Source organism: Diaporthe citri (genome assembly GCF_014595645.1).
Source record: "Diaporthe citri strain NFHF-8-4 chromosome Unknown scaffold_1, whole genome shotgun sequence".
NCBI lineage: Eukaryota > Fungi > Ascomycota > Sordariomycetes > Diaporthales > Diaporthaceae > Diaporthe > Diaporthe citri.
In genome coordinates, this window is record NW_025064846.1 from 11,316,204 (window position 1) to 11,341,498 (window position 25,295).

General features: G+C 41.4%; 4 protein-coding genes across 4 annotated transcripts; 2 read left to right on the plus strand and 2 right to left on the minus strand.

Moving 5' to 3' along the window:
- Positions 1-7,723: 7,723 nt before the first annotated feature.
- INS49_002949 (uncharacterized protein) lies at positions 7,724-8,525 on the minus strand (the record flags this gene model as incomplete). The annotated part of the gene is made up of 2 exons (XM_043163749.1): positions 7,724-7,729; positions 8,331-8,525. 2 exons carry the CDS (start codon positions 8,523-8,525, stop codon positions 7,724-7,726), a joined length of 201 nt encoding a protein of 66 aa, XP_043032255.1.
- A 4,005-nt stretch (positions 8,526-12,530) lies between these two features.
- Positions 12,531-12,890, minus strand: INS49_002950 (uncharacterized protein; the record flags this gene model as incomplete). Its single annotated transcript, XM_043163750.1, has 3 exons — positions 12,531-12,538; positions 12,596-12,674; positions 12,723-12,890. 3 exons carry the CDS (start codon positions 12,888-12,890, stop codon positions 12,531-12,533), a joined length of 255 nt encoding a protein of 84 aa, XP_043032256.1.
- A 6,638-nt stretch (positions 12,891-19,528) lies between these two features.
- On the plus strand, positions 19,529-22,291 carry INS49_002951 (uncharacterized protein; the record flags this gene model as incomplete). Its single annotated transcript, XM_043163751.1, has 8 exons — positions 19,529-19,597; positions 20,092-20,286; positions 20,533-20,837; positions 20,884-21,055; positions 21,195-21,647; positions 21,700-21,738; positions 21,793-21,832; positions 22,245-22,291. 8 exons carry the CDS (start codon positions 19,529-19,531, stop codon positions 22,289-22,291), a joined length of 1,320 nt encoding a protein of 439 aa, XP_043032257.1.
- A 2,037-nt stretch (positions 22,292-24,328) lies between these two features.
- INS49_002952 (uncharacterized protein) lies at positions 24,329-24,997 on the plus strand (the record flags this gene model as incomplete). Its single annotated transcript, XM_043163752.1, has 1 exon — positions 24,329-24,997. The coding sequence occupies one exon, from the start codon at positions 24,329-24,331 to the stop codon at positions 24,995-24,997; it is 669 nt and encodes a 222-aa protein (XP_043032258.1).
- Positions 24,998-25,295: the final 298 nt, after the last annotated feature.

The following is a 25,295-nucleotide window of genomic DNA, read 5'->3' on the forward strand; positions in this document are numbered from 1 at the left end:
AGGCAATTTCACGGACACTTTTTTTGCGCAGTGCCGTTTGGGATCAAGGACTATAAGCCGTAGTCATGGTGTGGACAAGGTCTCACCGCGCAGCTATTGGTTCCCCAATCCCTTGCCTTCGCGTTTGGTTACAATATGGTAGACCACCCTGGGCACACTGGGGTGTGAAGTTTCGCATCCGGGGCCCTTGAGCACCCATCTCGGTTCGGGTGGCTGAGAACAGAATGTCACGTTCAACTCCACTCCGTGGCTTATATAATCTGCCTCACAATGCACATCTCTGAGACCCCCCCTCGGCGATGGATCTCGGCTCTGCATGTGAAAAGTATATAAGAGTAATCCGATCGCCATCTTCCATTTTGGGCCGGGATGGGAAACGTTGTCTTCCTCTTCCTGCAAAGACGAATTGACCGGCACAAGAACCAAATTATGCACGACGACGAATCGAATAGGAGCCATGGCCTTTGGCCACCCTCTGCGACCGCCATGCTTGCCATTGTGCTGAGCCATCTCTGGGCAGGACTCAGTATTGTCTTGATACTTCGCAGGCGCAGAATCACCGGCACAGACGGACCCCGGATACTCTTTTTCATATTCCCTAATGCATATTTTTGTTTTGCTCTATGGCAGTGTATGGCAGGAGTTGTTCCTATCATCATTCTTTCCATTCTCCACTGTCGTCACGACTTTCTTATCTACATAAATTAACCTTGGCACTTATTTGATGGTGTCAGGCGAGGTATGTACACTCGGCGGAAGAGGTATCAGAGCTATGGCTGACCTTTTTTTAGAGGCTCTTCTGGATTCGTATGTGGACCGATCCATGGCCTAAGAGCAAGATGGCGGGGGCGATGATCTGTGACGGTGTGTTGCTGGGCCTCCTTGTCGGAAGCGTACCGTTGGCGCAAGCGAGTCCACTTTGGAGTAGGGTAACGACGTTGTCTGCAACTTTTCTTTGTCGGATGTGGTCTGCATGGGAATGTTGGACGATTTTGCGACAATTTGGAGGAGTTTTTTCAGTTGTGTCCACAGGGCAGCAGAGCGTAAAGTGGTTGGTTCCGGCATTGGTGATGTTCCTCCTCCACGGAGCAGTCTGGTTCGCCTTGTTTGTTGGCCCATACGATGATTTCTCTCTGGTGAGTCCGTTCTTTGACACGTCAAAAGCTTGAGGCTGACGTTGCAGGTTGTCTACTTCGCCTCCGTCCCTGGCGGAATGTACGTGTGCATTCGCCAGATATGGGTACTCTGTCTCCGTCAGCTTTGGCAAAATGTCCTGTGCCTCCAAAGCTCTGCATCTCAGTATGAGCTTCGCAGTGTTGATCAAACTGACTCACCACCCTGCTGAAGCTTCAAAAGGATGCATTTTCGACAGGGGAGCTTGAGAGAGGTCGTCTGTTGCGGAGCAGTCCTTGGCCATCCTACTTTGGATACCACACCAGTCCCGGCTGGTAGATAGTAGCGAGTAAAGGGGCATGCAAGACCTCGAAATTTTTCTGTTATCAAAATGCCTTGAATTGCCTCATGCTACACGGGGCCAAGATCAATGCCGGGCCCCTTCCCCGTAGATCAAGGGTAGGGATAGCGACCCGCCACCGCTAATCTTTCCCGATGCGGCGCGGATGGGGAAGGTTTCGTCTCTGGTATCGCGATGTTCCTCCTTGCGACTTCACCAATCGGGGTCACTCTAGGCCAACCTCCCTGTCTCGTACGACACGCCAACCATGCTGGCGGTAAGGTCAGCGCTATACCCCAGGTAGCGACAAACCTCGCCAAGCCTAAGATATCAGTAACTTGCTACTGGTCCTGCAGATGGGGCGACGCACTTCAGGGAACCCTTGGTGATATGGCTGATGAGAGGTGGGATGAGTACTGGGCACCCATTACCCGTTGGTACTTGAGACAAAGGTCTCGATACTACCCTTTCCTTTACCTGAGTGCAGTGCTCACTTAGTGTCCCCCATTGGGCAACGGAGAGGCGAGCTGAATGACACAAATGGTTAGATCGTACATTGGAATGAATCAATGAATCTCGCACCTTGCAGCACTGCTTGCGTGGCCTGATCGAGCTGCTGCAGATGATCGCCGCCATGCCGCCCAGCCCACTCGGCGATGATCTCGTTCGCAACTCGCGCTCCTCTTTTTAAAGTGTCAAGGTATCTCGGCTTCGAACTCTTGGTAAGGACCTTGATGATGCTATCAATCTTCGCTCGAGAAGCACGCCCTGACATGTCTAACACTATACAGAGGCTGAGGAGTAAGATCCCCTGGATGCTTCGCCTCTCCTTAGCTTGCGAGATGCTTGATGCAAGACTCGATGCAGCCTCTAAAGCTGTGTCACCGCTGTACTTTGGTAGCAGCTGGAGGCAATCCTCCACACGCAAGCGAGGAAGTATGGTGGCTGTGCCGATATGGCCTGCAAGCCTTTCCCACGTTGGCATACCGGATCCTCTATTCGCCGGCGGCAAGGACACGCCAACTGCATGATCCGGCAAATAAAATATGACCTCGAGGTCGGTGGGCTGAGTCGGTTCGTGTTCATTTCCATCATCCATTTTCCCCGTCGAGGTTGTTTGGAGGCTCACTACTGATTTTCTGACAGATCGGGAAAGGACCAAGAACGCAGCGACATCTAAGCCAAAACGGGAATGCTCCCGTCCGGGTGCATGGGTATGGGATTGCAGGTGTACAGCAAGGCCCTTTTAGGGTTATGCGCTAACAGCAATCAACCAGGGGTGTGAAGGGTCCAGTTTGACAGTCCCGGCAAGAGGGTGCCACTTTTGTCAAATGGACCCGTCCTCCATGGTCTCGGAAGTCCTCAACTGCTCATCAAGAGCCTCAGAACGATCCTGCAAACCGTTGCCCCGCAGGCATGAGCCGATGGCATACCGAGATGGACATCGCGCCTTCCAGAAACGATGACGACGACAATGATTTGAAACCTGCTACAGCAACTGCGCATGTGATGAATCAATTTTGTGTTATTTGCCAGATCTGGAAAGCACCCCCTGTGTGGGCGTTGCAACCCTCGACGAAACTTTTGTGAGCAACACTGGGCACGTCCGCCTCGTGCAGAGTACATAGGATCAGCGGACGCATGCACCATCCTCGACAACGCTATCCTGCGCACCTCCGACGGCCCCGACGCCAGGCATGCATCCGCTTCCTCCGAATCACAATACGCCATGCAACCTTTCCGCGGTAACCGCTGGCCAATAACGCGGGTCCCCAGTTCTGCGAGGCCCCGCAAGTTAGTCGGCGACCCAACCTCTGATCCCACACCTCACTTGTGCTCAGTGACGCTCACTGTATAAATCCACTCATCAGATTCCAGCACAGAAAATGGCCCTGCCCGAAGTTCACATGACGCCGCTTCCAAATTACACCGTGAAATAGGAACGTGAAATTGAACTCGGCCTTTCAGATTCGGAGTTGGTCTCAGACTGACTTCGCATGCCCAAAACTTGATTCCGAGTGGAAGGATTCGAGTTCGGGGGCGTCCTGAGTGTCGCTAGGCTAGCATGTCGTTTGTGTGCCAACCATTTGGTCACAAGTGGAATCAAACAAAGCATGCATTGAAGAGATGTTGGAACAGGTAGCTTCCCTTCTGCTGTGGAAGCCAACAATGCGATAGAAATTGTGGCTGTGGGAGGCATGGATGATACCACCACGAGCAGGCGTCTGTTGTGCTTCCAGAGATGCCGAATAAGGTTGGGACTCAAGGCGAAAACAAGCGCTCGCAGCAGAACAAGCGGCGCTGCCGTCAGGTCGTGACTCGAATCAGACAGCTTCCATCCCACACCAAAAAGCCCACACTGAAGGATGACAGTAACAAAACAGAAAAGCTGTATTCTTGGCACCTCAACGTCTGTGGATAGATTCAAATAGTATCGTCTTAGATTACTTTGAAGAAAAGGATGAAACACCTTGAAGAACTTGTAAGCACATTAGCATAGAAATAGTAGGTGTTAGGGACCACCAAGACTTGCCTTAATGAAGGTAGTTATGAAAATGCAGGTAGCTCGTAAGGCTAGAAGAATTTGAAAGGTATGGGGAAGCCAAAAGGACTTGGCGCTTTTGATACTCCAGCTCAATGCAATAGCAAGCAAGAGGGTTGGAAGTGCAGAGAGTAGAGGTAGTAAGTAGGCGAACTTCCATGCGAACTATGGCATTAAGGAAGACTGGTTGGCCTTTGCACTTAAGCGAATGGCAAACCAGGATAAGACAGCTATATTTGCAAATAAAAATGCACCCCACCCATCAATAAGCTGGAGGAGACCATCTTGGGGCATTCTGAGGGCTGGCAAAGGTGCAGTTCGTAGTGACGTGAATAAGGCAACCAGAATGAAAGGTTCCATGTCTAGACGGGTGTCGATAAAATATATACTGCAGGCCCTTGCTTGGCAATACATGTACCCATACATGCTTGCCTTGCCCCCGTGTCCACAAATCTGGTAGTCGCTTGTACCTGTACCCATAGATTTGCAGCTGTCTCTATGAGCTCACACCTGGTACAGATGTTTCCCTTTCCTTTTCTTTGCTCCAGCCACCTTCACCCCACCACAGGCAAAAGACAATCCAACAAGGCCTACAGCCCATAGCCTTGGTGGAACAAGGCCTACAAGCCGTAGTCATGGTGTGGACAAGGCCTACAAGCCGTAGTCATGGTGTGAACAGGCCTGCAAGCCATTGTCATGGTGTGAACAAGGTCTACAAGCTGCATCCCCTGGTATAATGCAAGCACTAATTAGATGTCACCGTGGTGTCGCCAAATATAGATGTATCAAGGCAGCATGCCATCAGTCTGGACATTACACACATCATAACGCTGTGGTCTCCACTTGGGCAACCACAAGGCGAGGACGTTGGTCAAGCACCTGCAATCTGATGCAGGGCCACTGCTGCCACCGCTTTTATTGCGTAGATTAAGTACAGGGAGGGGGCGCGACACAAACTTCGATTGTATGCCATATATTGACACTAGAGGCAAGAAATAAGTACCAATGTATTAATTGCTTTCCCGACCTGGATTGACGGAGTGTAAGGACACTGCCTATAATTTACCAGTATAATTACTTGGAAACTTGGGTCCTTAGTCTCTCTCCTCTCTCTTCTTTCCCTTCTTTCCCTTCTTTCTTATAATAACACCATACCTTGTTCTCACTTCCAAGAACTTATTCCATATCTTCCAGTTTTGACTTAATGTATGCTTCCCGCCCTTATAATGACTTTTAATTTCATTGCTTTTAGCGATAAGATGTTTAACATGAGCCTTGCTAATTAAGCTAAGCAATGGGAAATTATTATTTAATAAGCTCGTAAGAGCATTAATTAATTTAGCCTCTCTTATTTTCAGTATATTAATTTAGAGGAGCCAAGAGTAATTAAAGGAGGCACTGGCTTTTATGTGTAAGAGGAGAAAGGCTTTGTGCTTATGTGTAAGCACGTTGTAAGCCTAGGCCCCTATTTTGGCTTTATTATCTTTAAAGGTAACATTAAGGTATGCTTATGGCTAAGATCTTACTTCTTCTGGCTGTAAGTAGATTAATAAACTAAATTAGCTTAAGATTCTGCATATTGTTTATATAAATCCTAAGATAAACTTCGCTATTATTTAGGTTAACGCGAACCTTGCACGTTCCCAGGGAATTAAGGCGATTTTTTTCGCTACAAAAGGGGCAAAGCCTAGTATTAACTTTCATTGCCTTGGCAATAATGAGGCGCTAAGGCTTAGTATTAGATAAGCAACTATTAGCAGAATTAATATTAAGCCCAAGTATAACCATAATGCTTATTGCTTAAGGATCTTTAATTGCGAGATAATTTAGGTTGCTTTTTCCTTTATAAGTGGGAGCTTTGGAAGTTTAGCTCTTAATATAAAAGGTAAGGCAATTGGCTTAATAATGGGAGGATATCTTAAAAGCAGTAATAACTTCTTAATTGCCTTATACTACCCTTAAATGGTTATAAAGAAACTTTTTGCGGGGATAATTATTCCTTATGGCACCATTTAGGTATAATAAACGCTATAAGCACTTTATGAAAGTAAACGATATGGCCTGCTAGCTAAGTGGGATATTAAGATACGGGAAAAAGGGAGATTTAACGCTATTATCATAGAAAAAGTATTGAAGGGAGGCCCTGCATATAGTAAGATTGAAGCTAGCGACATCCTTTTAAAGGTAGATTAGGACCTGCAAACTGATTTATTAAGGCTAAGTATATATAAGGATAATTACATTGATTGGGAAGTTAGCTTTTGGCTTTGGCGTTGGAATTGAGAAGTTCAAGTTAACTGCTATATCGGAGATTTCCACGCCATCTTTGTATATCATCTTATAAGCTATTGCAGCGCTACCTTCTACCCTATGGAGTGGATGACGGCCTCCTAGGTAAATTACCCTATTGAGGGTGTTTACATTACCGAAGAAGCTACGAGTAATGCATTTAAATCTTATCATTTTCTTAAGTTTATTAACAACTACTCAGCATTAAATATGGGAAGCCTATTATAAGCGCTTTAATTTCTTAAATAGGGACCGCAATACATTAAAACCATACATAGAGATATTAAAGACCGCAAAACTATATATATTATGGCATACCTTTTAATTAATAATTTTAAACTACCTTAAGAGATATGGAGAAAGCCTTGGGAAGGAGGGGGCTGGGTTGAAAAGAAAATGGAGATGCCCTTCGGCAATGCCTTTGGCTAACGCTTTGATTTAGTTAAATTAAGCATGGGCGAGATTGTGGCATATGGCATTAAAAAAGCTTTTCCCGAAAATGGTTTTGGCAAGAAAATTAACGAAATCTTCCACGGTATTATGTCTTTACATCTTTACAGCTCTGCGGATATTAATGGCTACGATATCGGCGAGTTTATTAAGATTGGCTTACTTCTTAAGCATGGCCTTGTTATTATATATTGCAAAGGCATGTTATTCTTTAATAAGGTTAAAATCACGCTTTTAATGGGAATAAAGATATAAGCGCATATTATGTTTATATATAAGGCGGCTAACTTTACCTTAATTAAGTATAATATCGCTAACATTTTATACATCCCAAACTTTAAATTAGTTTCCTTATTAAAGAGACGTCTTAAAGAATGCAATAAGGTTTACTTTGCAAGCTTTAATAATGCCAAGAAAAAGGTTGTCCATACCTACGTTAAGCTAATTAGCCATTGCACTTTTTACTAAAGAAGTGTAGGCTCTTACCTGCCATTCCATTATAAGATTATGCTCCTTACTTTACTACTCTTAAGAATAAAGAGCGGCGTTATTTTCTATAATGATGGAATAGTAGCTGGATTATAGTAAGTTTAGCTTAGTTATACTGCTAGCAATATTACTTCCTCCCCGCTAGTTGGGTGGATAATGTTTTTAAGCTCTGGAAGTTGGGCCAGCTTAGTAATATTTAATTCTAGGACTTTAACGTTAAAAGCATTTTGCATTTTAATGCATTTTGGCAAAGCTTGTTAAATTAAACTATATCCGCTATCGCGAAGCAATTCTTATTTAACTAGCTATTTATTATGGATAGGGTTCCTTTGCAATGCACTGCGTTAAATGGCAAGGCTGAATTATATTCGCTATGCAAGGGTAATATCATTTTGGAGTTGGATAAGAAGAAGGTAATGAAGAGCTTTGACCTGCGATATATCTTTATAGATGCCTATATTTCCATTTGTATCCTCCGTAATGGGCAACTAGTTAACTTTTTAGTCCTTATAATCCCTATTAATAATATATAGATAAAGGAATTTATTTATATTTATAGGGCTACTATTTATAAACCCTCTCTTTAAGCTTGATTTAGAATAATGTGCCGTTTAGAAATTTATGTTACGGCCATTACGATTAGTAGTTTTGCCGATATGCATAAGCTCCTACTTTATATATGCATTGATTATATTAATAGGAAGGAGGTTGCCATAATGGAAAACTTTAAGAGCGCTATTAATGTTCTTGATAAGGAATATTTCATGCTGCAAATAATAGATTTTAATATAGAGGGGATAGTTAGCCTTAAGAAGTGGGAGAAATTTTTTTTAAGTTTTATATACGCTATGGACGGCTGTAACGTGATGAGAACCGCTGTTAGCTGTATTGAGAATGTTGATAATGATGATGATGAATAGGAAGTCGTGGATTTAGGATGAATTTCAGTCTTCATTTTGCGGGTACTCTGCCTTCCGCGCAACACGTTCACACAGCGGGTTTGGATGGTCTGTTGGATTAGAGCGACTCTGTTTCGAGACCCATCACAGCTCTACAGCACCGGTGCGGGGTCCTGAATGCGGCCGAATCTAAGTAGATCGCACACACGCTGGTAGCCAGGAACTTAGTGCCTGGCGAGAGCGCGAGGCTGATAAGGTCGTAGGGATAGGTACACTTAGCAGCCACAACTTTCCAGATGATCTTTTCGCTAGGGTTGTCCGTGTTGATGTTGGGCACGAACTCGTCCAAGATTACGACCGGGATTTCGGCTGTGACTATAAGAAAATCATATCCTTTCGCCATCCTGCAGGACACCCTCTCTATGAAGATTTGCAAAGTCACGTTGTCGATTTAGAGGAATGCTTTAGCATGCGTGCCTAAGCGCGTTTAAAACCGGGACGCCGAGCCTGTTTTTGAAGTCCGTGACCCGTTTGTAGTAGGCATGGCGGTCTCGATCGTCTTGTTGAACGCCATTACGTAGTCCTTGCGTGCAGCCACGCTACGGGACGATTTAACTCACGGTTAACACGTACGGGGAGCATTTGTGAACTTCCCGGGGACGGCCGACGGATGGGCGCGCTCGGCCACGGCCGCGGTCCTGCAAAAGGTGACTTGCGGGATGCGATCTCAGATGAGCAGGGGCTGGAGAAATCGAAGTCTGGACTGAGAGTCGCAGCATCACTCGTGTTGGCGGTTGAAGCGGCATGCAGCTAAGGTATGCCGAGAGGCTGAGACAAAACGGCAGGTACCTCTGGTCAGGGGTGCCACCCACTGCAGACGTATTTTACGACTGTTGGGCAGCGACGTACTGTAGTAGACTAATCGCTCGCAGTGCCGCGCAGAAATACTTATGGTGGTTCCTTGTGGGACCTCCCTCCTTCCAAGTACGAAGGTATTGAAAAGCACTACAGGGCTCCCTGCCAGCCTGCACTGTCTTGCCACGGCCCGTGCGAAATGCAATGCAGTTTATGCGCTTGGTGTTGCTCTGTCTGAAACAAAGAGACGAGGGGCAGAGGAAATTGTTGGTGGCTGGTCAGACCTGATGGGCTGGGATGCCATGGGTGCAGGGGTGACAAGCAGCTTTTTCTCGGGGGCCACCGGACCATCTGCCGTCCTCGAAGATCCGGGCCTATCACGAGAAACAACGCGGATTGCCTCCACGTAGTCTGCCAAGCCTGCTGGGGAGCTCGGTTGATAGGCTCTTTGGCCGGCCGTGTGCGCGCTAGTGTCTTGGCAAGTGCGACTGACGAATCATTGTTCAGTTTCGAGGAACCTTGGCAAGAGTTCCGTTCGGAGACTTTTCCAGACGAATAGAGAGACTAGCAATGGGGGCGATGCCGAGCATACGCACCAATGGGCGCGACTCTTGGTGCTGGTCGACGTTGGGGGCCCGAGCTTCTCCTCGCTCGGGGCACGCGGGGGTCCATTCACCTCCTGGGCAACGTACTCGGTAGCTCCCCCGGCCGGATTGTGCACTGCGAGAGCCAGAGCCAGAGCCAGAGCCAGACTGTCCTGCAATACCGGTAAAGTTCCTGGGGCTAGAGTCCTTGGCAAATTGATCGTGAATTTTGACATCTATGAAACGTAAACCAACAGACCACTCTCTGCCCTCACGTGTACCAAATGCTGTTCCGCCAACCGCCCTACGTCCTGATCCTTGAACTTAGATAACAACCCTCCACAAAGCGAGGACCACGCGCGAACCGACTTCCGAGCCGGAGCGTTGCCATATGGAAGCAGCAGGCCGATGTGAACCCGAGGTTATCTGTGTCGAATGTCCGCGACAATCATTCAACACATCCGAATCAGCCCGCCCTAAAATACATCAGAAAGATACCCGAGTACACATCCGAGTGCTCTCACCCTGACCCACCACAAGTTGGGCAATTAATCCCCTCAACTTTGCCCGAACCCTTGCAAACCTCGCACGGGTGATCAAGGTCAACGCGTTCGTATCGAATGGAAGCGAGCATCCTTATCCTGAGGAAGTGAAATTTGTCTTGATAGGATGACTGGTTTGGGTCTCTGAAAATGGCAAAAAAGGAAAACAAGGTCGTAGGCCGGGCTGCAGCCACCAGGGTTTTGTTAAGCCTGTTTGGGTGCCCAGCATCGGTTCGGAGACACCAACAGGCTTCTCCAATGACGGATTAATATAGTTCCGGCACTGATAAGATTAGCAATCTGGCATTATGTTGATGTCCTGCACTTCCTCTTGACACATTATCATCCAGAATGTCTTGGGAATGCTCATGCTCTGCTCTTTTCAGGACAAGCGACGGCCTAGATCGCCATGTAGATGAATACAAGGTTAGCATCCTTCTGCATTATTAAATCTTAGCTAACTTTCCCAAGACGCAAGAAAAGGATCTAGATGCTGAGAAGGAGAAATGCCGAGCTCATTGGGCTCTGCGTCTAGAGGACCCAGAAAGTGATGCAAGTGATAGTCAAAGTGATAGTCAAAGTGATGGCATCACAGCGGGAAGTTGTCCACGAGGCTGCAAAGAAGGGAAGGTTTATCAATCGCGCAAATATTTAAAGCAACATTTCCAACAACGTAGGTAAATCATTCCCGAGCAGCCTCCCGTACTGATTGGTTTGGCACAGATGTTGCATGTGCTGAAGTTTGCGTGTACTGCCACCAAACTTTTGACACAGCTAGCAAATTCTTAAGACACGTTTTGCCACTTAAGTACAACAAGGAGCTCTTAGATGATCAATCCAAGAGTATCTACACCCTCTCAAGACGCGACATGATGAGGGGAAACGATCAACAGTGCCCTGCTCGAAGAACAAAAGAGGTCTAAGAAAAGGCCATCATATATTGCAAATCTTGGGGCTGGCCGTGGATAATTAAAGATGGCAAGAATAGGTGACAGCAACGCGGTAGCCCGTCAGCAAGATGCACTGTCCCTTTCGGGAGAACTCGACACGCCCGGCCAGTCGGCCCCTCAGCAAGATGCGCTGCCCCTTTTAGGAGAACCCCCCACGCCCGGCACAGCTTTGGATATATACGCGGACCGTTACGCTTGTGTTCACAACCATCTCAATATCCCACAGCCACCGATCGACTTTACCAACAATTTCGAATCTTTCAACGCTGTTATGTCTGACGACCGTTATGTTAACCAGTCACTGCACCTCCAACCATACTAATACTTAGCGGATGTTGTTGTCTGCTGGAAAGTTGCGTTGATTTGGATTTTGGAGCTTTGGATAGCAGCGAGCTTGTCCTCTGTAGTCTTCGTTCTCGGCAATATCATTTTTTTCTAGGTATTTGCAACATCCTGTGTTGTAATCTCGCACTTAATCACATATGCTTGCTCCATCATACAGAGAGTTTGTGCATTAAGAATAATCCTATAATAAGTTAGAAGATTATTAGGAATAAAGAGCATTTTACTTACAACCCTCCATCTTTAAAGTGTTTTTATACTTTCTTACACCCTATTTCTGCCAATAATTCTGCTGCAGGTGCCTCCCATAGCGAACGGCTCCCATTCTGTAAAGATAATTCGAGAAGATGCGATCCTTGTATGTAGTTGACCTGGGATTCTATGGGTAAGAAATGCACTACGACAGCGTGCCGCCCGTCTTCAGAACCACGCCTCCGCCACAAACTGACAGCCCTACCAGGATCAGAGTTGTGACAGTATTTGTGTATTTTGTATTTAAAAATACAAAATACATAAATACATGTATTTGTATTTGTATTTAAATACTGTATTTGTATTTGTATTTGTATTTATATAGGCCTTGTATTTTGTATCTGTATCTGTATCTGTATCTGTATTTTTAAAATTTCAAATCTGTATTTTGTATTTAAAATACAAAATACAGATACAAATACAAGTTATATAATATTTAATTTAAATTTTATTATTTTAAAAAAGAAAGAAATTTTAATTAAATTCTAATTAATTTAAGCATTTTAAATATATTTTATTTTATTTATATTTAAATTTACTAAAAAGCTATAAATACTTTATATTTAAGGGGAAAAAAACTTAGATAAGATAAGACTTAAATAAGAAGATAAGCTTTTTTTTAAAAAAAAAATACTTTTATATTATATGTAATATCTTTTTAGAACAAAAAGATATAAAATTAAAAAAAATATACTTAAATAGCTAGTTTTAAGCTTATTTTAAAAGAATTTATACTAGATTTAATTAATTAATATTTATATATAATGTATTTTGTATTTGTATTTTGTATTTATGTATTTAAATACATGTATTTGTATTTGTATTTGTATTTTGTATTTTTAAAATTTTATGTATCTGTATCTGTATCTGTATTTTTAAAATTTTATGTATCTGTATCTGTATCTGTATTTTGTATTTTGTAATTTTTTGTATTTTCACAACTCTGACCAGGATACGCTTGATATCTCAAGAAATGCCTGATCACGCACCCATTAGGAAAGACGGAATCGATGATGGATGTGATGCGCTGTAAGTTGTTAGTTATGCTTCTACGTAGTCTTGTAAACGTACTTACCTTATCATCAAGGACATGTTGCTGGATGAAGTCCAGGCCATGCTTAGATGCCAGAGGGAAGCGCCGCCGCTCCAACTCTAGTATGGACTCTCCTATTTTCGGGGCGTCTAGTTCCAAGAACCCATCATCAGCAAGAGCACGCTCTGCCATTTGTGTGAATTCCGACATTGTGGATGCTTGGTTATGGCGGACAGTTATGGTGACAAAGGCGTCACCCTCCCCGCTGGGGATTTCCGTCAGCTGAGCACAGTAACCGATGAGACTCCGCCCCACGGGTCCTGGATTAAAGATGTTCCTTGCGCTGCATTTAGCCTGTATGGTAGCCGGCGGGTGCTGCGCCCCACTGACTAAGACTATGAGCCACATTCCGCCCATTCCGAATTCAAGCCACATCTACGACGTGGAAAACCTCGATTGTGACTCGACTTTTGCGGCGCAAAGGTGTACATCTATGAAGAAACCACGTGCCCTTCCATTCGAGCCTGCTCAAAACGTACTGGGACTTCAAGAAAAATAAAGAATCTCAACTATTGTGACGGTACGGCTCCGTAGCACTTATATACTGCTGGGTTATTTCTAATAGTGATTGGAAATTACTGGTCTTTTGGCCGAGCGGTCTATTTGCTAGCAGTAGTAGATTCGTGACAACTATGCGCAAGCGTCGTTGCTATACCACATGGGGACCACCCGGCTCCAAGCTGCTTGCCACTTGGATTTGAACGTTGTTTTCTGCAAGACCAGGGCAGTGTATAGTTGGGAAGCCCGTCTCCTCGCACCTCTACACCTTGGGTTCTGCCTCATTGTATGCTTCATCGGTCAGTTCTATATGACGGTTTCACAACATCCTCGCCTCCCGAATAACTGCTCAACTAGAAATGGAAGATGTCAGACGCCAACCTCCTCGACGTGATGTCGGTCTGAGACCTGGTTGCGATTCCCTAATTACCCTAGGGTAAGCCTTCACATTTTTTACGATAGAGGTCTCGTTGCTGCCAATAAGTAAGAGGAGTTGTGATGACACGGCTACATAGACTACACTGAGGAACCCAGTACGTCCTGGAATTCTGTACCTTTTGGTAGGGACACGGCATGGCTTTAGTGTAGCGGTCACGCCCCGTGACAGGAGTGGTTGTTGGAAGGTGCGAGGGTCGTATGCCCATACGCTAGCGCTAGCCTATAAATAGGCTCCTTCTAAGCGTTTAATAGCGAGGAGATTTCTCTCCTCAACACCCAATAATCAACTATCGTTTGCTTAATTGCTTTATTAAGTTATAAGCCTAGCATTGCTTAAAATATCTTAAAATATTAAGAAATATTAATACCCTCATTTTTATAATTATTTTCATATCCAAATTATTAAAATTTTAATATCGCTAGCCTTTGCTTATATACCATCATTATACTTTATAATAGCTGCCATAGCTAATAATAACTCATAATAATTTAACATTTCTACCCTATTTAATATTTTAATTACTTACTTCTTTTTATTTATTTACTTATATTAATTAATGCTAATTATTATAAATAAATAAAAATATATAAATATTATTTAAAATATGCTTAAAAATATATAAATATTATTTAAAAGATATTAAATATACTTAATTTTAAGCTTAACTCATTATTTTTCTTAAAGTTAAACTTAAAAAAGGAAAACTTCTTAAATTAAAGGATAATATAAAGTTACAACTTTTAATTTATTAATCTTAATAAATATATTATAAGTATTAAGAAATAATTAAATAAGAATGCGGCCCTTATAAAATAAAAAAAGCTTAATAACTAAGCCTTTATTATGCTTTTAAGCTTAATATATTTAAGCCTTATAATATTTATTATATTATATAAAAAATCTTTTAATGCTTAAAAAATATTAACTAATTAATTTAATTATAATACTAATAACTTAATTATTTACTTTTTTTATTAATTAATAAACTTATAATATAAGAATAATTTTAACTTATAAGGCTATTTAAATATTTTTTAAAACCTTTAAATAAAACTTTATATTAAAATCTTAATATTAAAATAGTTAATTAAGAAGTTAATAAAGTTACTTTTTAAAAGCAATAAAGTTAAAGGCTCCTTTTTCTTAATAATATTATTAAATATTATAAATAATATTATTAATAACTTAAGTAATTAAAACTTTATAATATTTTTTAAAATTAAACCTAAGATAATAAATATTATTTTCTATATAAAGATTAAATAATTTAAAGCCTATTTTACCTTTATTTAAAAAAGGTTAGTATTAAAGGATATAAAAAAGGTTGCGAAGTTTATATTAATAGGTGCTAACTTTATATTAAGCAATAAAGAATATACTTAATGCTATGTATAAAACTTTATATTTATTAACTATTTATATATTAATTATATAAAGCTTGTTAAATATAAAGTTAATTAAAAATAAAAAAAGGGTAAAAAATAAGCTATTATAAATTAAATTATAAATAAAGAAGTTATTAAAATTTTTAATAATAATAAGGAAAATATAATAGCATTGCATATTAATATTTTAATATATATAGCAAAGCTATTAATAATTATAAATACTTTAATATTATAAATTTTTAATTTTAATGCTTTAAAGCATATAATAAAATATATAAAAAACTTTAGCTCTTTATAATTATATTTAGGTATAATTATTATTATAAGTAATAATTAACTTATTATAAAAGGCATTAACTTTATAAAATTCTTCCTATAATTATTAAATAAATTAATTACTAAAAGCATCTTTATTAATATTTTATATAATTATATACTAAGGAATACTTATTTATTTAGCTAAATTATAATTTAAAAAAGGTTTTAACTAAATGCATAAGGAAATAATATCTTCTTATTATTAAAAGATAATAAATTTTATAAAATACTATAAGTAAAGTTTTAATATGGAAATTTTAAAATTTAAATAATAAAAAATAACTTTATAATATTTATAATATATAATAAATTTTATAAAGCTTTTAGCTATAGCAATTTATTAAGATTAATTGCTTAATGCCTATATAAAGATAAAAATATTATGCTAAATAAATTAATGGATTTTTACTATAAACCATACTAACTTATAAAGTTCATTAAGAAATGCTTATATTTATTGCTAAAATAATAATTTATATAGCTATTTAAGTATATTTAATTTAATTTATTAAGTAAATTTTTAATAAAATTATTAAAAATTTCTTAATATTTTATTTTATTTATTAATAATTATACTTAATTTTATTAAGTTTACTTTATTACTTAAAAAGATAATATCTTAAATATTATTAAGGGATTTTTAAATATAATTAAAACTTAATTTAGCGTAAAAGTTAAAATATTTAATTTAAATAACAGGGGTAAATATATAAATAAAATAATTATTATAATATTTTAAAGATATAAAATTATTTATAAGAAATTACCTCCTTATTATTATAAATTAAATAATATGCTTAAAAGGTTTATATATACTATTATTATTAATACTTATATAATAATTTATAATAAAAACTATTTATTCCTATAGCTTAAAGTGATTTCCTATGTAATATATTTATGAAATTAAAAACTATACTTAGCCCTATTATGTTAAATAATACTATTTAAGGCGCTTTATAAATAAAAGCCTAATATTAAATATTTCTAACTATACTTTTGCTTTACATACCTTTATATCTTTATTAAAGCTTGCAAGCTAAAAATAAAATTATTAAATAAAGCCAAAAAGATATACTTTATAAGATTTAAGGCTAAAGGTAAGATTATTTTTTATTTATTTATACTACTTTAAAAAGTTATTATAATTATAATATTAAGCTATATTACTTAGTTTAATTTAATAATAAAGATTGTATAAATAATTAGCTAATTAAATAAAAACATGCTATTTAAGATAAAGATATTATTAACGTTTTAATTAATAAAACCTGCTAATAATACAAAACTTATAAATAAATTTATAAATAAACTGTTTAAACTTATAAAACCCATTAATAAACCACTTAAACTTACGGAATTTATATAATTATATAGTTCTTAAAAATAATAAATTTAGCCTTTATAAAAAGCGAAAAAAAATGTAAACATTATTATAAAATATTTTAAAGATTTTAATAACTTAGCATTAATTAATGCAAACTTTATATTAAATCTTACTTAATTAGCATTACTTGCTAATATAATAAATATTAATAATATTCTTAATATATATGCATAAGCTATAAAAAGCAATAAAAGAAACGCTTAGCAATAAGTTATTAAAAGAAAACTTAAATTACTTTTAAATATAAGTATATAAATTAAAGTACCTATTATTATAAATTAATATATTATTAATTTTTATTAAGTATATATAAAGAAGTTTAATACTTTTAATAAGCTTATTTATTATAAGGCATAACTTATTACTTATAAATATATATAAATTTATAACATAAATTATAATAACACTTATAGCTTTATAGCGCACTATAATAGTTTAAGATTAATTATTACTATTACCGTTATAATAAGCTAATGGCTTTAGTAATTTAATATTAAAATAATATACTTATATAGCTATTTAAAATATAATATTTATATATAATTGCTATAAGAATATTAAATATTATTTAATAATTAGCAAGTTATTTTAAAACTTTTTAATACCTTATATAAACTTAAATAATTAAGCTATAAATAATTTAATACTCTTAAAAAGGAATTAATTAAATATTTAATAAAAATAATATTTAATCCTTATGTTTTCATTAAAGATTAAATTATTATCGCTATTTATATTAATGATATTCTTATTATTAGGAATTCCTTTTAAGTTAATAAATTTTATATTAAGCTTATGCAATGTTTTAAATGCAAGGATTTTAATTTTTATAAATACTTATTTAAATTAGAAATTATATAAATTAATAATAAAATTTGCATTTCTTAAAAGGGATATGCTTAATGGATTTTAAAACGCTTTAATATATTTAATTATAATTAAAAATAAACTTCTATAAATTTAAATTCATTTTTATAATAAAAGGAACTTAATAATATTGTAATAAATGCAATGATATATTAATTACTTATTAAATTTATTAATTTTCTTATTATTAAAACGAAACTTAATTTTATATTTCTATATATAATGCTCTTAATATTTAATGCAAAGCTTATAATTTATTATTTAAATATTATAAAGGGAGTGCTTTAATATATTTAGCATATATTAAATTATACTTTATAATTTTTAAAATAAATATTATTATTTTAATTTACTATACTTAATATATATATTAATGCTTTTTATAATATTAATTTAAATAATTTAAAAGCATTTAATAAATATATATAACTTCTTAATAGCAGCCTAATTGCTTAATTATTAAAGCATTAATTTATTATTATAAAATTTACTTATAAAATGAAATATATAATATATTTATTAATATTATTATATTTTTATTAAATAATTTAAGCATTAAAAGATTTAAGCATTAAATATATTAAATATTTGCTTATTTTATATATTAATAATTAGCTAATATTAAACCTTATTTAAAATTATAAAGTTAACGCTTAATTAAAATATATTGCTATTTATTATTACTTTATTTATAAAGGAATTAAAAAAATATATAATATTTATTACATTATATTTAAAGATAATCTCGCTAATATTTATATAAAAGCATTACCTTGCCTTACCCTTAAAAAAGCTTATAAGAAATTAAGATTAAAATAAATATAAAATTTATATTACTAAGGAAGGTATTTAAATAATTAACTAAAAATAATATAAGCAAAATATATAAATATTAAATAACGTTTATATAGTAGTCTTAGTATAAATTATAACGGAATATTTAAACTATATTTTTAGCTATTAAAACGAAATATTTCTTATTATTATTAAAATAACAATACTTGCAATAAGGGGTGTATTAAAAGGTGCAAGGGTTATATGCCTATATATTAGCGCTAGCCTATAAATAGGCTCCTTCTAAGCGTTTAATAGCAGGGAGATTTCTCTCCTCAACACCCAACAATCAACTATCGTTTGCTTAATTGCTTCATCAGTGGTGATCTGAATGAGAGGTGAAATCTTCGCACCTGAGGTTTGTCGAGTCGTTTACGGTGCCAATTGTATCCACCAAGACATTCATATTCCCAAGACATCCCTGGCACGGCATCCTTCCATATGCTTGTCTTGATCTAGATGCGTCATGTGCTTGTAGTACATTGTGTTGCATGAGATGGCAGCCAGACCAAATTTGAACCACATTTTGATGCGTTTGCGATGCTGTAGGCGATAGAGATTCGACACAAGGGACGCGATGCGTCACCGTCGGGCCATGTTGCCTATCCCGGAGACTCTCGTGTCTAGTGAGCTGCACGAGGACTCCGTCACGGAGCCTAGGAAAGGAAAAGGGGGGCTGGGATGACGAGGCTTATCCAACTATCTTGTCCGGGCAAAGAGGTGTGTCTTCATTTGGAATGTCTGGACCATCGACGTGCCCTCGTAGCAGGCAACCAGCCAACCGCAGGCAACCAGCCAACAGCAGACTCGAACCTACCTTCTTAGCGCCAACGTGCATATTCCTCAATCGCTCCCTCTCATATCCCTGATTCAATGCAGCACACAATGCTACCATACCTTTCGTACCCTAGTCCTTGTCCGATGTGCCATCATTGCCCTGACTACTATAAAACTAGGTCTCTCGTCTCTGCTACTCTCAGCCGTTCCTTCCTCCTTTCAAATTAATCACGCATCCCTTCCTCCACCTCCACTGTCACTCGCCCTACTCGTCTATGAAATGGATGCCTTAATATCTGCCCTCCTCCTTCTGAAGTCGACGGAGACCGGCACAAGTGACAAAGCATGCGTGAGTAAGAAAGCTGTGGACCTGGGCAGGTACGGATACTAATGAGATCAGTTCTCGGCAGCAGTTGAGACCGTGTGGGCAAGAGACCCTGAGATTGCTGGCGAGCTTCTGGGAGAGCTCTCAAAGCAGGGAAGGAGGAGACGAGCAACACTAAACAAAGCCGCCGAACCCAACGCATCTAGCGATGACCAGACGCCGCTCGAGTCCCCAGCTACAGCCAAATACATCAACGCCGGGACTCAAACTTCAGCCGATTCTAACGATGCCGAGAAGCCGAGAGCACGACGAGGAAGCAGGAAGATCTCACGTAGCGCCCGTCGCATTCATCCTCCAAATACACGAGGTCGACAAAATTAAAGCGAGATGATGCAGAGGATGAACCGCCTACATCGCAAGCTGAGCTCCCGTCCCCAACGTCGCCTGAGGTATCGCAAGCTGAGCTCCCGTCCCCAACGTCGCCTGAGGTATCGCAACCTGAGCTCCCGTCCCCAAAGTCGCCTGAGGTCGTGAGCGCTTCCATCAACTATAGCACACGAGATGAGGTAGAGACGTTGACCGTGGACTTTGCAGCCATGGATAAACCGGAATCTCCTGTCATGCTGGATACGTCACCGGAGTCCGAAAAGGACGTAATCAAGGCACCGCGAGACGAGGCCATTGCAGCGGCATCGCCGGCTTTGGCTACTCTGGTATCTGAAGATACGGCGAGGTGCATAATCTTTGACGCAGCTCGGGACATACATAACATGGAGATGTATGAAGGCCGACTAGGAGGCGAGGTTCACCGGGGGATTCTCGATTCCTTGAAAAGCGAAGACACCGACGGGATCTTTCCACTACTGGCAGGTTCCGTCTATGTGGTTAGCCGCCCCATGGGTTGGTCTTTAACCATGTGAATGAATATACTAGATGAAGGACGTGCGTCACATAAAAAGAGCGGAATCCTTCGCAAGATCGAGTGGATGGGAGCCTCGGCATGGTTCGACGATCAGGTCGAGCAGGCATCGACCGCCCCTCCGCGGACGAAGCGAGGCAAGCCAATGAAGCGAGTCTCTACTGCGGTCCTGGACCGCTTGCTTAACGAAGCGAATGGAACTGGCTTGGATGCGCCCTCTGAGCGACCCACAGACAGAAAGGACCAACAACGCAAAACCTTCATCGACAAGTGCAACAAAGGGAAGAGGTTGCGCCAGATCGTCAAAGTCCTGGGCACAGGTGTTCTCTTCTACCGCCGTATTTGGTGAGTCTTTATTCGGAGTTGGTCGCAATTGCTAACTCTTTCTGAGGGACCTATTGAAAATAGCTCAGGACCAGGTAGAAGATGTGGTCTCCCACCTTTCTACTGACCCCGCGAAAGCTACCACCCTCGCCCTTCTCGGTGAGCAGGTAGAGCTTCTGGTTGGGAACGGGCGGCCGAACACCGCTAAATTCCTCGACGCGGTTGACGCGAAGTCACTCGTCAGCGCACACGACGCATCTTCCTTGCGCTTAGACTATGGCGTACGCAAGGATCGCTTCACTCAGAGCTGTTTCGGGGTGCTAACAGTATTCCTAGTTGTCGACGTCTGGCGCCGAACTGAGACAACAAATCCATCAGTTGAAGAATGGACTGCATCAGGCCCTCGGCAAGCGAGAGCTCGACCACAAGGATACTATTACCTTGTCCGGTAAATCGATTCCAGGTGACTCTTTCAACAGGCTGGGCACAGGCGAGTGGTTTGACATCTGGCTACTGGAGGCCGCTCTTGAAATCCAGGACCGGCCCGCCTGTGTCAAACTGTTGCCCTGCGTGTCCACGCACGAGCTGGTCGATGGCAAAGTCAAGCCCATTAAGGCACCTTTCCGAAGACTAAGGAGCGAAATTCAGTCTCTCAGCCAGTGGCCTCAGGATGGATTTATCTTTCTGTGCCCCTTATGCGTCAACGCCAACCACTTTACACTCCTTGAAATCAACGAAAGAGAAGGCATGATATATCATTATGACTCCCTCTCAAATCGCTCGGGTAGGTCCGGACTCTCCAGAGGCGACCCAGTTCGAAACGCGGTACAGGTAAGTCAAGATTCTCCCTCGGTTTGGCAGATGTGCTAAGCTCTGCCTCTAGGAGGAGATGAAGAGCCTCGGCTTTAATTATGAAGAAGCGGTAGGCAACAGACTCCCTATCAAGCACGAAGTACTGCTGACCAGACCAGCCCAGCCCGCAGCAGCAGGATTGCTCGAGCTGCGGCCCGATGGTCGTGCGCAATGCCTCCCAGCGGATGAGCGGCCAGCCAGTTGGCGATTGGGACGACCAACTAGACCCCGTGAAATTGCGTGCGAGCATCGTTCGGAATCTCCACGCCTGCGTATCCTACTATGGCGTCGATGCAGACCAACGGCGATCGAAGAGATTGAGAAGTAGTTAGAAAAGTTTTTTTTATTTTTTATTTTTTTTTTGTGAGCAGGACTGGAAGCATATATTGGTGAGTGCTTGTGTTGTTGCAAGAATATAATCAAGGCAGGCTACGGGGAGATTCGTGGTGTTTTAGCTACGTAGCTAGTCGATCAGTCATCCCCTAACCTACCTAGGTAGGTACGGAATTCAAGGTCTTGATTGGGGATCCGCTGGAACTGGCCGGACAGGACCTAACGATTGCTCGCATTGTCTAGTCCTCCAGCGGGTGAGGTTGAAGCGCTGGATTACAATTGTGCAGTGAGGAGCCCGATATTCTCGGGCCCGCAGGGCCGATCGCCGAAGGCTACATTCAGTTGTATTCGGGACGACGAATTCCACCCTCCCCGGGCGGACGAAAACGATAGTTGTGCCAAACACGGTTAGCGTATCCACTTTAAAAAAACAACAATCTTAGAGCAACTTCATCACTTCCAAACAAAGCCTCAATTAATTTAATTCTCAGGTTGACAATTGAATTAAGAAAGGGCCGGTTGGGGCGAGGACGGACGGTGCCGGTACCGCCGAGCACCACTTGAGGCCCAACCCGGTACTTTTTATGTTCCTTAAAATGAGCAAGATGCGTTTTCTGGAACGACTTTGAATGCCATGGAGGAAATAGTGGGCCCGCTAACCGTTTTTGGCACAACTATCGTTTTCGTCCGCCCGGGGAGGGTGGAATTCGTCATGCCGAGTTGTATTTGGAACGCCGGAGTTGTCGTGGCCAAGGGTTCCTTGCGTCCAACCGAACATGCAACTTGGTGGCTGGGGATAGGGGCCAGAGCGCCAGCGCGATCGTCTTCCGCGGACCAAAAAACTCTCACGCGCGTACAAGTAGGCCCCGAGTGGAGAAAAACCAGCCAGGAGTCAATTCGCGTTGATTGGTTGTTGCCCCGGCCCGGCACCAGCCACCCTCACAACCTGCTTGCTTTCTCTGACTTGCTTTTATTAGTAATGCTCTCGCTGCTGCTCTGCTGCTACCTCTTCTTCCCAACCCCTCTCCTATTTGAGCCTTTCCATCACGGTCCTGAACGCTCACTCTGGTTTACCTTTTCACGTTAATATCCACACGTCCTCGCATTCATCCCTTTCATTCTTTGTTTCAGTCCGAGCTACCTAATGAATAGACGCTGCAATTGCTGCATTGCACTTCGCAGCACGCAACTGAGGACGATCGTCGACCGCGCTCAACGCTAAGCTACAGATGGTTGAAGAATCTGGGTTTTGGTCAGGCGTTACTTGGCTCTTTTATCTATGTGCACCAGAGGCCTCGTATCGCACTTGTGTCTGTTGGTGTATATAGTCAAGACTGCTTCGTACTTTAGCCGCGCCATCACCGTCACAGACCGGACGCCTCTGGGCATTGAGCTGCGAAAACTAGCCGTCCTCGGTTGCCGCCGTTGTCTAGAGGGCAGCTTTGGATGCTTCAACTCGACTCTTTCGCCACGATTAAATTGCTGCGACGGATTTTCGGGGTCAAGGCTGCCCAACCGCCATTTCTAAAGCCTGGGAGGGTGGGCATCCTGATTTCAGGGGTTTCGCTTTCCATGTGCCGAGTTTCTCCTAGTGGCCGTTCTTGCGCCCTTGCTCGGAGCTATGCTAACGAGTTCTACTGACGCTGGCGCGTATTATAGAGAATCCTATGGCTACCTTAGCCCCCGCCTCGACTTCACCTTTGTTGCCTATCATCCCCAATGCTCCCGTTGTGGTCGAATGGAGCGACGTCGCGTCCAGACCCCGAACTCCTCGCTACCTCGCTGGCCCGGAACCTTGCTCCGTCCAGCTCAACTTGCTCTTTAACGAAGAGCAAGGTACTGTGTCCTTCAAGATCCGAGTTTGGCTCTATTTTGAGCAGGCATCGGGTGGCGAGAGGCAGGAATATGTATACATCTGCATTCATCCCGAAAATGTCCACTTGCTCCTTCAGTGTCCAACACATTCTCTCCCAGAAGGCTCTGCTGCTGCGGTGCGCAGTCCTACAGCATATTTCCGCCTCGTGTTGAGCAGACCTGTTTCGATCCTGGCCCCTTTGGATGCCCCTGTCCCGCTCCGATCGGAACGCAGTTCTCGGCTTCTGGACTCCCTGGAAGAGCTCAGTCGACAGACAGTTCTGGGCATCCACCTCGGCCAACACACCATCTCCGATTCAGATTTGGTGCGACGAATATGCGACGCATTTACAAATGGCTCAATAAAGCAGCACCCAAGGCACGATTCTCTTCGCGATTTCTACAGGGGTCGCGGTGCTGGAGTGGTTCAACAATTCTCTGGCTTTGCAAGATCCGGGGGCGAAGATACGGGGATGAGGAGTGGTAAAGACAGAGTTGACGGAAACGGCAGTTATGGCGCGAGTCCCCCGCCGTATCCTGAAGCCCGAGAGCTGCCACCACCCACGCTGTTCGCACAACAGAAGAAGCGGCAGCGGTCCCCCGAAGATACAGTGGCGCCCTTGAAGAAGCGGCAGCTGTCTTCCGAAAATCCAGGCACGATCCACGAATCTTTCAGTAACGTTTGCGCTGAGCTTCTCAGTCAACAGAAAGCACAGATGACGAAGCTCATCTCATGGCAGCAAGCTGAGACGGCGAAGTTTGTTGAGCAACAGAAAGCACAGATGACGGAGCTCATCTCATGGCAGCAAGCTCAGATGGCGAAGTTTGTTGAGCAACAGCAAGCGGTTCTTGCTCGCGTGGATCATGCGGAACAATGCATGGAAAGCCGGATCATCGAACGAGTCGAGGAGCATCTCCGCGACGAGTCATACAAGACAGATGACCAAGGGTCGAAGAGCCAAGAGTGGGGGCAGCTCATACAAAAGCTTGTTGGGAAAGGCATTCTCGATCTAGAGGCTGCCATCGAGTCAAACCTGGAACGTGGGAAGGAAAACCTCAAGAGCGAACTTAAGGATGAATGCATAGACGAGCTAAAGGATGTTCTAGAAGACGGCTTAGTATCCATAATTCTCCCCAGATAATCACCGACGGGTCCAACTGTTTTCATCAATTGTCAACGCGTGCTCACATGCCGTGAAAAGCAAATGTGCAATTCCTCCTCGTCGCAACATCAGGTAACCGGTGTGGTTGCCAAATCGGGACCCGACTAGAATGGATGAAGGATCCGGCTTGATCCACATGTAACTCAGATGCGCCAACTTTTTAACAAACCCCTTCTTCGCGAGCCAGAGTACGCCCACCCAGCTTCCACAGTACGCCCACCCAGCTTTTAGCGTTGGCCCACCTAGTATAAGGAAATTAGCTGCATGCATTATAAAA